The sequence below is a fragment of the Rattus norvegicus genome, chromosome 11 (assembly GCF_036323735.1).
Source record: "Rattus norvegicus strain BN/NHsdMcwi chromosome 11, GRCr8, whole genome shotgun sequence".
NCBI lineage: Eukaryota > Metazoa > Chordata > Mammalia > Rodentia > Muridae > Rattus > Rattus norvegicus.
Genome location: NC_086029.1, coordinates 58,192,914 through 58,206,793, shown reverse-complemented (window position 1 = coordinate 58,206,793; position 13,880 = coordinate 58,192,914). Strand labels below are relative to the sequence as shown.

Genomic DNA, 13,880 nt, shown 5'->3' with positions numbered 1-13,880 from the left:
CTATTTCTGTCAGTGATGTCTAATCCTGGTGGTCACCTTAACTACCGTGAGAATCGATTAAAACCCAGTGAGCTGGGGTTGGGGATTTAGCTCAGTGGTAGAGCGCTTGCCTAGGAAGCGCAAGGCCCTGGGTCCGGAAAAAAAAGAACCAAAAAAAAAAAAAAAAAAAAAAAAAAAAGAAGTGGAGAAAGCCCAGTGAGCTGAGCACTCGTGTGAGAGGCATGTTCTTAATTAGATCACTTGAGGTGGGAAGACCCACCCTAAATTTGGACCATTTAATGTCAGGAGACCCATACGAAAAGTGGGTCATACTTTCTGGTAGCAGCCTACATAAAAGAACTTAGAATAAGGAAGCTTTTGACTTTTGCCTGTTTGCTCCTGATCTCCTGCTACTGAGGTGTTCCTTTGCTGGTATTGGAATGTGCTTTAGGGTTCCAATGTAGGCTGAAAGGAGTTGAGACATCCAGTCTCATGAACTGAAAAACTACTGCTTGGGCTCTTGGCCTTTCTGTTGGGAGATAGCCATTGTAAGACTAGACAGACCACAGCCTACAAAACACTCTAATACATCTCCATTTATGTATGCATGCATGTGTGAGTGAGTGTGTGTGTGTGTGTGTGTGTGTGTGTGTGTGTGTGTGTGCCACAGTGAGCATGTGGAAGTCAGAGGACAACTTGTGGAAGCCAGTTCTCTTCTTCCACAGTGTGGACTGAGGGAACTAAACTCGGGCCATACATAGCATACATGTCCATATTTACACATATAATATGTACCCATTCATTCTATCACTTCTGTTCCGCTAGGGAATCCTGACCACTACACTGTCCTTGGAAATAACGATGGCACAGTTCTGCAAAGAAGCAAACTAGAGCGGTGAGGCTGATGCCAAAGAGCCAATGCGGTTCAGAAAGTGTTCAGGGAAAATAAAATACAAAGTAGCATTAAAAAATCTCACTGCTGTCAAATTTTAGTAACAGAAAACGGAAATAAGGGAGGGCAACATAAAAACTCTATTTCTGGGCTGGAAAGATGGCTCAGTGGTTAGGAGCACTGACTGCTCTCCCAGAGGTCCTGAGTTCAATTCCCAGCAACTACTTGGTGGCTCACAACCATCTGTAATGGGATCTGATGCCCTCTTCTATGTGTCTGAGGACAGGGACAGTGTACTATAGATAAAGAGATAGATCTTTAAAAAAAATTTTAAAGGCTATATAGAATATTTTTTCCAAATCTACCAAAAGTGAACACATTTATCACCAAGAAACCTAAGCCACAAGAAATGTCAAAGGCAATCTAAAAGAAACTATTATAAGACTGAAATACAGATCTCTCAATATGAAACGAAGCATAAAAAGGAAGAGGATAAGATGAACAACAAAATGGTGTAACCATAATCTTCTCAAGAAATACATTAACTATAAAGAGTCCAAACATCGAAACTAAAAAGCAGAGGTTAAAGGAGCATGGTGGTCTACACCTGTAATCCCAACATTTGAGAGCCTGCACCACAAAGATTGCCAGGAGCTTGAAGCCATGTTGGCTGTATAGTGAGTGTCATGAAAGTTGGGACTGTATAATGAGATTCTATTCAGGAATGGAAATTATGATCCATGCTACAATGTAGATGAATCTTGAAGACCTTATGGTAACAGAAACAAACCAAACACAAAATATCCTATGAGTCCATTGTGTGTATGCAGCAAAATTCAATAGAGGCAGAAAATTGATAATTACATGACAGAGGCTGAGGGAGAAGAAGGAGTGGATAACTGTTTAACGGATCCAGAACTCCAGTCTGGGAAGACAAAAATGAAGTTCCAGAGACAGACAGTAGAATAGCTCCACAGTGTGATGTGCTTTGCCCCACTGAAGTATGCACTTTGACTGACTGGGGCGGGGTGTATATGGCTCTTGCCTGACAAAGTTGAGAACCTAAATTTGCATCCCCCAACCCCGAAGGAAGCCGCTTGAATAGCAGGTGTCTGTAATCCCAGCAATCCTACAGGGAGATGGGAGGTCAGCACACATGCTGTGGTAAGCAGTATTCACATTCAACACAAACACAGGGGGGAGGAGAGGGGGAGGGGAGGGGAGGGAGGGGAGGGAGAGGGGGAGGGGAGGAGAAGGGCGAAGGGGAGGGAGGAGGGGAGAGGGGAGGGGAAGGGAGGGGAGAGAGAGAGAGAGAGAGAGAGAGAGAGAGAGAGAGAGAGAGAGAGAGAGATTTAGAATAAAAAGGTGTTGCGAGCTCCACAATACCTAGTTGTAGAGGCTGTTTGAGGTGGAAGGCACTGTCAATACAGGGCTAACAAGGCCTTTTCTACAGCAACACATGAGAACAGTGTAAGCAAACAAAAGGAATCAATTCCTAGACATTATGCTCTAATCTTCAACAGAATCACTCCGTGCACTTACAAAAAAAAAAAAAAAAAAAAAAAAAACTGAAGGACTCTGTGTCCATTTCTTAGAATGTCCATTTCTTAGTAAGAGTAGGTGTCCTGCTACATAACACAAAGCAATTTCCAGCTTTAGTAAGGAAAAAGCCTACGGCTTAGCCTCTAGAAATTCTTGTGCTAATGACCCGAGTAAGCAAAGAAATGCCTTGGCATTGTAAAAAGCACCACATCTTTTCTGTAGAAACTGCTCGTAGATTTGATGGTGTGCTTGTCCAGCAGAGGGAGTTGGAAAGAGGGGGACTCTTAGTGTCTCTCAGGCACTAGAGGAATCAGGAAGGCATGTTCTCTGCCCAGCAGTCATACACAGGTAATTCAAAACAGACTAGCCAACTTCCTCCCCTGCAACTGTCCTTCAGCCTGTGGCCAGGCCACAGGGTCCCCTCCTTCAGGAAGCCAATCCTCCGTACCCTAAAGCAAGCCATAAAGTACCCACTCTCCTTGCTCCCCATGGAAAAAAGAAGTGTTTCTGATGATTTGGCCTCTGTCCTGATACCCCACCAACCAACACCAACCCAGTGTCAGGTCCAAAGGTGGGTTAGAGCAGTTCCCTGTGACCGTGGCCTTAGAAATTCCATGGTATGGAATGCAAAAGCTGGAGTTAATGTGGTCAAGCTAGCCAGGCTCTGCCTAGCTAGAGGGAGGAAGCTTCGGTTGTGGCTAAGTGGGTGGGGGGAGGGGAGACCTCCCGCTGCCTTTCTTTTCAGCACATTCACAAGCTATATCTGTCATTATTACTAGTCATGCAAGTATGATTATTATTTATGACTGTAAAGAACATTTTTCTTTTCTTTTTTTGCTTTTTTTTTTTTTTTTTTGGTTTTGCTTTTATTAAAAACAGGCTGGATAGTGGTTAAGCACACCTTTAACCCCAGCACTGGGGAGACAGAAGCAGGTGAATCCCTGTAAGTTTGAGGCCAGGCTAGTCTACACAGTGAGTTCCAGGACAGCCTCAGAGAAACCCTGTCTCAGAAAAACAAACAAAAAACAGATGAAAAAAATTTTTTTGCATACAATATATTCTGATTAGTTTCCTGCCCAGGGTCAAGCCGGAGGAACAACAAAGGGTTTTAGAACTCATGGAATGTGGCACAGCCAGGACCAGGTGTGTCTCAGATTAGCACAGCCCAAGGCCCAGGGACTGTCTGACCTGAGGACTTCCCTTTATAGAGTTCTGCTCTGCTTGCTGCTCTCACAGCCCTCTTAATCTAAGAGTTCTAAGGAAACCCTAAGGGGCTTCCAGCCTTCACTGGACAGTGTCCCTGGCACTCACAGTAATAATGTGAGTCTCTTTCAGGCACTGCTGCTGGAGCACATTAATGACTCAATCTCCACCCTAGAGAAGAACTTAGAAATGTAGATCGTTAGCAATGTCCACCACCCTTACAGGAAAAAATAAAATTGCTAGTGAAACTAAGTTGAGATGTTTTTGCTACTGGCTCTGATGTAGAAAATCTTAGGGAACAATTTGAAGTTCAGAAAGGCACACTCTTATTAATTAAGCTTCGGATCTTTTATGGTCAGGGAACAAGAACAATGGCAGCACTGGCTGACGTGACTCTCACTGAGGCCGGGCTGCTGCTGATTGTTTTTTGTTTTTAGGTTTATTTATTTATTTTATGTATATGAGCACACTGTCCCTGTCTTCAGACACACCAGAAGAGGGCATTAAATCCCACTAGAGATGGTTGTGAGCCACTATGTGGTTGCTGGGATTTGAACTCAGGCCCTGAGTAAGGAAAAGCAGTCAGTGCTCTTAACCGATGATTGATTTCTTGTACCCATTTTTGCCCTCAGCTTCCCCATATGATTTACTAAGAATTCTGCTCTGGCTCTTGATCTTCCCCTCTTCCCCTGTGTCCCTTCTCTCCCCATTCCCCTTCCCACTTCCCTCCACGTGCTCATGGTGGCCTCTCCTCCTCTCCTCTTCGACTCTTCCTCTCTCAGTAAACCTTTCCACATGGAAAGAAAGAGTTGCTAAAGAGTAAGTGGATTTAAAGTTCTGAGGATTTAAAGTACACATGACTGACGGTTTTCATATCTAAGCTTAGATTTGTGATCCTTTTAAGACTCTTATAACTTTTAAAGATAAATAATGAAATAACGAATCCTTTCTTTGTAACTTCAAATTACTGCCTGCCAGTAAGAGAAACTGGCTGAGAAAACTCACACTTTGTTAAGCTATATGAATGTACACAGCTTCCTGGGAACAATTTGTTTTCTTTATCTGTATTCTGTAATGGTTTCCCATGCAAAGGTCCTGGGGAACATACTGTTGTTTTATAGTTGACCAGGAAAAGAAAAATAGAACGTAATTAATTACACTGTAATTCTATACTGCTTGAAAGATTTTGCTGGGGCTATGGAAGCTATGGAAGAAAAAAGAAAATGTGTGTTGGAGATCGCTGCTCTCACCAACTGTGTACAGCTCCATCCATCCAGTGTGGGAATGTGAGCCACTTCAATTTTGTTTCTGATTGGTTTTAAATGTATAAATATGCTCTACACGCCTTGGTTATGTACTATTGGCTTTTAAGTTACTAGATATGGTTAAAAAGGTGTAACATTGGTAACAGAAAGTTGGCTTAAAATTGTAATTTAGATGAAGTCATTCTAGATAACTGTGACATGGGCCTGGTTGCCTTGTCACTCTTTGGCCTTAGCCTTAGATTGTAGGATCAAAAGCCTCTCCCTGGGCTGGAGAGATGGCTCAGCGGTTAAGAGCACCCGACTGCTCTTCCAGAGGTTATGAGTTCAATTCCCAGCAACCACATGGTGGCTCACATCCATCTGTAAAGAGATCCGATGCCCTCTTCTGGTGTATCTGAAGACAGCTACAGTGTGTACTTATATATAATAAATAAATAAATCTTTAAAAAAAAAAAAAAAGCCTCTCCCTGTAATTTACGGCACAAGAAGTTTACATTCATGGAATGTTTTCAGCCGCAACAAGACCCTTCTGGGTCTCCAACAAGGTTTGACCCCTAATGAGCCCTGCCCTTGCAAGGGGAAGCTTTTTGTTCCCAACTGGCAGTCTGGCCAGGTACTTCTCACCTGAGTCAGAATTAGGCTGGCCTTCCTGGTTATTTCCCTAATTTATTCAGGCCACGTAATCTGTCCTTTGTTACCGAAGTCTCAGCCAGGGTTCCCCACTGTGCTTCGCAGATACCTGCTAAGTGCTGTACTTTAGATATATAGTTTGGTCCATAAAGAAACCAGAGGCTCTCTTCCTCTTCTGGCTTGACACGAATAACCTGTGTATGTGTGTTCTTTCATCCCACAGGCTTTCGCCCGATTCTCGGTACCGTGTCGGTGCAGGCGCCGACAAATGTGTGTACGTGTCTGTCTGTCTGTATGTATTTGTATGAGTGAGGTTACTGAAGCCTGCTTTTTTCATCCGCTCAGTGTGTATGTGTGTGTGTGTGTGTGTGTGTGTGTGTGTGCGTGCGTGTGTGCGTGTGATTTTTCTTTCCTTTTCTTTCTCTCCAGCCCCCAATGAAACAAGTTTTGTTCCCTCAGAGAAAAGTCTGCTGCAAAAAAAAAAAAAAAAAGGGCTCTAACTGCTGCCTGCAAATCTCCAGACTCGAGCACTCACCTCCACCTGAGTGACATTGAAGACCAACACCACCACCATTAGCACCACAAACAGATAGCAGAAGACTCGTAGTTTGAAGAAATTGGTCCACATTGTCCGGCTGTGTCTTGCTGACCCATGGCCGACACCACGCTCCTTTCACCTTCAAAGCTCCATGTCTTTGTTGTGAGCTCTAGACGAGCATTCAGTTCAATTCGCTTCTATTCTGCCCGCCATCTGAAGAGCTCTGGAGAGGAGAGACTGCAGCGACTCAAGAGGCATGTTTTCTACAATCAACAAAAGAAACGAAATTCTCAGCAACTGCGACAGAAAGAGAAGTCCATTGCCCTTCATCGGCCTTATCCAAGGTCCAGTCACAAAAACAAAGGACAGGGCTTAGGCACAGTAATCTTTTATCTCCTGGGGACATTAATATAGTATCTCCTGGGAACACTAATATCTTATGTCTAGAAAATTACTTCAGTTTCCTTTTCCAACCCCAAGTTTCTATGCAGAGATGGTAATAATTACCTTATGACCATGTAGCTTATAACTTTTAATAGAAAAAAGTTTTCAAACTCAGAAATTGTGAAATCAAAGTAAACATGAAATTTCTAGAGTTTTTTTAATTGACCCTTTGTGAATTTTACACCATGCACCCCAATGATTTTATTTTTATTTCACGTACATTGGTGCTTTGCCATCATGTGAGGGTGTCAGATGACCTAGAACTGGAGTTACAGACAGTTGTGAGCTACCATATGGGTGCTGGGAATTGAACCTGGGTTCTCCGGATGAGCAGCCAGTGGTCTTAATCACTGAGCCATCTCTCCAGACCCAAATTTCTTGAGTTTAACTAAGGAAAATCACCTCACTTTCCTTATAGCTTAAGTTATATAACATTACCATATCTGTTATATGTAGAAAGTATTAGGAGGAAACCTCATGTTTCCTAAACACTGTGCAAACTACTCTGACCCACAGGAAAGCCAGACTACCACAGTCTCCCCAGCAAGACATAAACCAGCCTTTGGTTCACAGTTCCCCAACAGTTGGTCGTGTTCTCCCTCAGCAGAGACAAGACAGAGGAAGACATTCGCCCTGAGGATGTGGGGGTGACGTCAGCTTGAAGAGTTTGTAAGAGATCCTCGCTCTTTTATCACGGACGTTTATCGGCGAAGGACTAGAGTACCATAGCAAAATCAAAAGTTCTCTCCGGTCGCTGGCTTTATGTTGTTCCTGCTGTTGGGTTTAGGGAGTGGGGTATTTCAAATCAGTAATGATTTCAACTATTTCCTCACTCTGATAATATCATTTTTATAACCTTTGTGAGATTGCAGTATTCTTGTCTTCTAGCAGGAAATAAGATAGGTGCACATCTTATTTTTGTAGAAAAGTAGACAGAATAATACACAAGTTCCAAAAGGAAAAAAATGAAAAAACATTTGATTTGATCTCTTTCCTTCTAAAACAATTCACTAGAAAATATAGTAATTTCAGTAGAGAACCTTTTTTTTTTCTTTACTTGTAAACCATGGGAATTCCTGGTTCAGGAATGGATTAGTTTTTTTGTATTAATGTAAGAGCATTTTGTTACTTTCTGTAAAACAAAAATTAAAGCATACACACTGATGATAATGTATACGGCTTTAAACTCCATATATATAGGAACTGGAAGCATGTCAAGCAATTTACTGTTATTAAACTTTTCCGGAAAAGGTCTTTTGTTCTCACTTGTTTTTGAACTCTTTTTTTTTTTCTTTTCTTTTTTTCGGAGTTGAGGACCAAACCCAGGGCCTTGAGCTTGCTAGGCAAGTGCTCTACCGCCCCTCTGGAAAAGGTCTTAAAGGACAGCAAGAGTTCTCTCATCTCTAGTCATATAGTCATATTCATATTCTCTCTCTCTCTCTCTCTCTCTCTCTCTCTCTCTCTCTCTCTCTCTCTCTCTCTCCCCTGTACATTTCCACCAAAGGAAGTAACTGTTTCTGTCTCCAAGACGGAGACGAGAAGGTGTGCTATGGGGTGAAGCTTCCAGTTAAGGACAACCTCGAATTATATTCCAGCTTGTGTCTGGCTTCTGCCTTTGCTCTCTGCAAATGAAGATTCTTTATACCTTAGTAAGCCAACTCCTCTTTAGTATGTCTGCAACTCAGGTTTGAACACTTTAGCATTGCTGGCTTTGAACCCCTTGTTAATGATTGGAGTCGTTTGAATATGCATGGCACGGGGAGTGGCACGGGTACGTCCCTGTCGGGGTGGGCTCTGAGACCCTCCTCCTAGCCACATGGGAGTCAGCTCTCTCCTGTCTTTGGATCAAGATGTAGAACTGTCAGCTCCTCCTGCACCATGCCTGCCTGGACGCTGCCATGCTCCCCCCTTGATGATAATGGACTGAACCTCTGAACCCGTAAGGCAGTCCCAGTTAAATGTTGTCCTTTATCAGAGTTGCCTTAGTCATGATGTCTGTTCACAGCAATGAAAGCACTAAGACAATATTTCTGTATACATTTTTATCTTCATTTCTTATATCCTATTGCACTGAAATGCAGACGGGTTGACACCGTCTTCTGAATTATAAGAGGCAGGTAATCCTGAATCATCTACATTAGCAAATATTATTTAAATTTTTAAATTATTTTTATAATTTACGTGCGGTGTGTGTCCATGTATAGCGAGTGCACACACATGCGGATGTCAGAGGATAACTTACCATAGTTAGTTCTTTTCTACCAATGGGGGTCCTGGAAACTGAACTTAGAACACTGATCTTCAAGGCAAGACTCTTTCCCTGCCAGCCACCTCCAACCTCCATCTGTTACCTATTGGATATTTTCAACACCAGTTACTGTTACTGTTCCTTTCATTCCTCGGTTATTTTGATGTTGCCCTGGAAAGTCTGATCAGATTTACTCTCTTTATTGTTTAAAGATGGATCGGGAAAAAAAACTCCATTTTTACAACTCCAGTTTCTGTTGCCTCTAAGCTGTTCCCTCACAAGCTCCAGCTGAAAGGTTCAGCTCTACACAGACACCGAGAGAGGTTCCAGTCTGTGTGCCGGTGCTGATAAGGTTTCTTTAAAGTACCTACTTCTCCAGTAGCCTTTGGCTGGAAATCAGACATACACTATTGTAGACCTGAGTGGGAGATGGAGGGGTATACATGTAGAAACAGATAAGACATTGTTTGGTGTAAGCCAAGGGTTGTTGCTACCTTAAAAAGGCAGACTCCTCATCTATTAGAAATGAATATTCTGTAAAAATGGGCCAGCGAGGTGACACAGCAGGTAAAGGTGCTTTCTGACAAGCCTGACAGACAGACAGATCGAGTATGATCCCCAGGGGTCACAAGGTAGAATCACATTCTGGCTTATGCTTGGCCTTCGCTCTCTGCAAATGAATTTTTTTTTTTTACTGGATATTTTTTATTTACATTTCAAGTGTCATTCCCTTTCCGGGTTTCCCTGCCATCAGCATGAATTTTCTTCTTACCTTGGTGAGTTAACAACTTACTGCTGGTGCTGCTTTAGTATGTCCACAGTGGTACTAAAATTAATTTTGAATTGTGCCTTGTCATGGTCTCTCGGGACAACTGAATTCTGGAGCACTAGGGACAACCGCTACTCTTCAGTGACCTATCCCTTCAGCTCCTTTCTCAGTAACTGATTACTTGGTCAACCCAGAGGAAATTATGAAAATATCATACATGGAAAGAAGACAGTCAACCCAGTCAAAAGGGGGCAGACCCCCACACTGCTGGGCTAAAGTATGGTGTGCCCTCCCCTGAGAGGAATCAGTCATGAGGAAATCAGTCCTGCTAGCTTCAAAGACACCCTAATATTCCAAATGACAAATAATGCCTACAGGAAGGCAGGGTCCCCAGAGCAGTGTGATTCTTTACCCACTGGAAACAAGGCAATGATCTTTGGTTGATGAAAAGCAAGGGGGAAAATAGAATTTCATATACGTTTCTGCAAAATCCTACCTCACAACCTCTCTTAGCACCACTGCCCTTCTGAACTTGAGTCAGGCAGAGATAGAACACAAACCAAGAGCTCAACATCACACAGAGTACTGTCATACACTCATTTCTCCCTGCATGACTACTTTGATGTCTCCAAAACTGCAGCTCTGTAAGGCCTGGATAGTCCAAAGTAAGACGAGACAACAAGGAGCGCCCCAGGAGCGATGAGACTGGCGATAGGGACTAAGAGCAGTATCGCCAAGCTCCAGGCACTGGGTGTAGAAGTACGGGGGGGGGGGGGTACAGGGGACTGGCTGCGCTCTCGGGTGCAGGTCACCTGAGGTGCCCGCTACCAGGCGCAGTGTCGCTGCAGCAAGTGGAGAAACTGAGGATGGAGATGCCCAGCCTCGCCCCGCATCCTCTCTGCAGCAGCTCGGATCCTCCGGACCTTGGCAGCCGCAGCCCAGGGCTGAAGCTCTGCCTTCTATCTTCGGTTGGGGCCTCAGTTCCCGGGCTCTGGCATGCAGTTGGGACTCCCGGGGCTGTAGTCCCTACACCGGGCCGGGGACGTTAGGGACGCAGGGTCTGCGCGGCACACACAGGGCTCTGCAGCTGCCAGGCGCTCGAGGCACGCCGCACCCGGCGTTCCCGGGACAGGCTCCGCCCCGCCCCGCGCACAGTCGCACCTCGCACTCACCAGGTCTCCGGTCTCGCTAACCGCTCGCCCTCCTATGGGATGTGGACGCTCGGATCGCTGGCCTCCGCGCCAGGCCGTTCTTTCCCTGCTTCCTGACCGCGCTACGGCGCCTCACCCCCGACCCCCGGCTACGATTGGTCCGACTACAGGCGGGGCGGGGCGGGGCGGGGAAGGTGACTGACAGCCGCGCAAGCTGGGTGCTGTGCCCAGTGGCGAGGACAAGGAGTTGGCACTGCCTGTGCTACCCGCCGCCCTAGGGAGCTTGTGTTCTGATGACTGTGTACCTCCGGAGATACACTCTAGCTTGAGGGCTGGACGGTTCTGGAGACACAAATACAGATGACCCTCGGACATCAGCATTTCCCTGGAGCGTCCCTCAACTGGTTCTCTGCCTGAGAACTAACCACAACGCTGGCCCAGCAGTAGCAGAGTTGCTGCTACCAGAGAAACACTGCTTGCCAAATGTGAGCATGGAGATAGCAGGGTCTTGAAGCTTCTCGCTTTGAAGTTAGTCTCTTGGCAAAAGTGCCAGAATATTCCACCCAAACCACCCTCAATGCTGGATTATTCTAGTTTGGACATTTTATGTCAAAATCAGTTTGGCAAATCTGAGATGCTGAGAGGGGTTCCTAAGGGATATAGTAGGGCCTGTATAGTGGGACAAAAGACATTTGCCGTGTTTCTTGAAAGGTCATAGAGTTGGGGCTGGGGATTTAGCTCAGTGGTAGAGCGCTTACCTAGGAAGCGCAAGGCCCTGGGTTCAGTCCCCAGCTCCGGAAAAAAAAAGAACCAAAAAAAAAAAAAAAAAAAAAAAAAAAAAAAGGTCATAGAGCACAGTGGGGTTAGTCTTTTTTTTTTTTTTTTTTTTTTTTTTATTAACTTGAGTATTTCTTATATACATTTCGAGTGTTATTCCCTTTCCCGGTTTCCGGGCAAACATCCCCCTCCCCCCTCCCCTTCCTTATGGGTGTTCCCCTCCCAACCCTCCCCACATTGCCGCCCTCCCCCCATAGACTAGTTCACTGGGGGTTCAGTCTTAGCAGGACCCAGGGCTTCCCCTTCCACTGGTGCTCTTACTAGGATATTCATTGCTACCTATGAGGTCAGAGTCCAGGGTCAGTCCATGTATAGTCTTTAGGTAGTGGCTTAGTCCCTGGAAGCTCTGGTTGCTTGGCATTGTTGTACTTTTGGGGTCTCGAGTCCCTTCAAGCTCTTCCAGTTCTTTCTCTGATTCCTTCAACAGGGGACCTATTCTCAGTTCAGTGGTTTGCTGCTGGCATTCGCCTCTGTATTTGCTGTATTCTGGCTGTGTCTCTCAGGAGCGATCTACATCCGGCTCCTGTAGGTCTGCACTTCTTTGCTTCATCCATCTTGTCTAATTGGGTGGCTGTATATGTATGGGCCACATGTGGGGCAGGCTCTGAATGGGTGTTCCTTCAGTCTCTGTTTTAATCTTTGCCTCTCCCTTCCCTGCCAAGGGTATTCTTTTTCCTCATTTAAAGAAGGAGTGAAGCATTCACATTTTGATCATCCGTCTTGAGTTTCCTTTGTTCTAGGGATCTAGGGTAATTCAAGCATTTGGGCTAATAGCCACTTATCAATGAGTGCATACCACGTATGTCTTTCTGTGATTGGGTTAGCTCACTCAGGATGATATTTTCCAGTTCCAACCATTTGCCTACGAATTTCATAAACTCGTTGTTTTTGATAGCTGAGTAATATTTCATTGTGTAGATGTACCACATTTTCTGTATCCATTCCTCTGTTGAAGGGCATCTGGGTTCTTTCCAGCTTCTGGCTATTATAAATAAGGCTGCGATGAACATAGTGGAGCACGTGTCTCTTTTATATGTTGAGGCATCTTTTGGGTATATGCCCAAGAGAGGTATAGCTGGATCCTCAGGCAGTTCAATGTCCAATTTTCTGAGGAACCTCCAGACTGATTTCCAGAATGGTTTTACCAGTCTGCAATCCCACCAACAATGGAGGAGTGTTCCTCTTTCTCCACATCCTCGCCAGCATCTGCTGTCACCTGAGTTTTTGATCTTAGCCATTCTCACTGGTGTGAGGTGAAATCTCAGGGTTGTTTTGATTTGCATTTCCCTTATGACTAAAGATGTTGAACATTTCTTTAGGTGTTTCTCAGCCATTCGGCATTCCTCAGCTGTGAATTCTTTGTTTAGCTCTGAACCCCATTTTTTAATAGGGTTATTTGTTTCCCTGCGGTCTAACTTCTTGAGTTCTTTGTATATTTTGGATATAAGGCCTCTATCTGTTGTAGGATTGGTAAAGATCTTTTCCCAATCTGTTGGTTGCCGTTTTGTCCTAACCACAGTGTCCTTTGCCTTACAGAAGCTTTGCAGTTTTATGAGATCCCATTTGTCGATTCTTGATCTTAGAGCATAAGCCATTGGTGTTTTGTTCAGGAAATTTTTTCCAGTGCCTATGTGTTCCAGATGCTTCCCTAGTTTTTCTTCTATTAGTTTGAGTGTGTCTGGTTTGATGTGGAGGTCCTTGATCCACTTGGACTTAAGCTTTGTACAGGGTGATAAGCATGGATCGATCTGCATTCTTCTACATGTTGCCCTCCAGTTGAACCAGCACCATTTGCTGAAAATGCTTCTTTTTTCCATTGGATGGTTTTGGCTCCTTTGTCAAAAATCAAGTGACCATAGGTGTGTGGGTTCATTTCTGGGTCTTCAATTCTATTCCATTGGTCTATCTGTCGGTCTCTGTACCAATACCATGCAGTTTTTATCATTATTGCTCTGTAATACTGCTTGAGTTCAGGGATCGTGATTCCCCCTGAAGTCCTTTTATTGTTGAGGATAGCTTTAGCTATCCTGGGTTTTTTGTTATTCCAGATGAATTTGCAAATTGTTCTGTCTAACTCTTTGAAGAATTGGATTGGTATTTTGATGGGGATTGCATTGAATCTGTAGATTGCTTTTGGTAAAATGGCCATTTTTACTATATTAATCCTGCCAATCCATGAGCATGGGAGATCTTTCCATCTTCTGAGGTCTTCTTCAATTTCTTTCCTCAGTGTCTTGAAGTTCTTATTGTACAGATCTTTTACTTGCTTGGTTAAAGTCACACCGAGGTACTTTATATTATTTGGGTCTATTATGAAGGGTGTCGTTTCCCTAATTTCTTTCTCGGCTTATTTCTCTTTTGTATAGAGGAAGGCAACTGATT

At 44.2% G+C, this 13,880-nt stretch overlaps 1 protein-coding gene across 4 annotated transcripts in view; it reads right to left on the bottom strand.

The window, feature by feature from the left end:
* Nxpe3 (neurexophilin and PC-esterase domain family, member 3) overlaps positions 1-10,843 on the bottom strand; it is a 50,789-nt gene extending 39,946 nt beyond the window's left edge. Inside the window, exons 1-2 of one of the 4 annotated variants that reach the window (XM_006248252.5) lie at positions 10,683-10,843; positions 6,047-6,312 (exon numbers count right to left, since the gene is read on the bottom strand). In XM_006248252.5, coding sequence (XP_006248314.1) covers positions 6,047-6,139 — 93 coding nt within the window. In that variant the 5' untranslated portion in view covers positions 6,140-6,312; positions 10,683-10,843. Of the gene's footprint in view, positions 1-6,046; positions 6,313-10,322 lie in introns of all 4 variants that reach the window. The other 3 variants (XM_039088623.2, XM_006248253.5, NM_001109435.1) reach the window with 3 other exon arrangements.
* Positions 10,844-13,880: the final 3,037 nt, after the last annotated feature.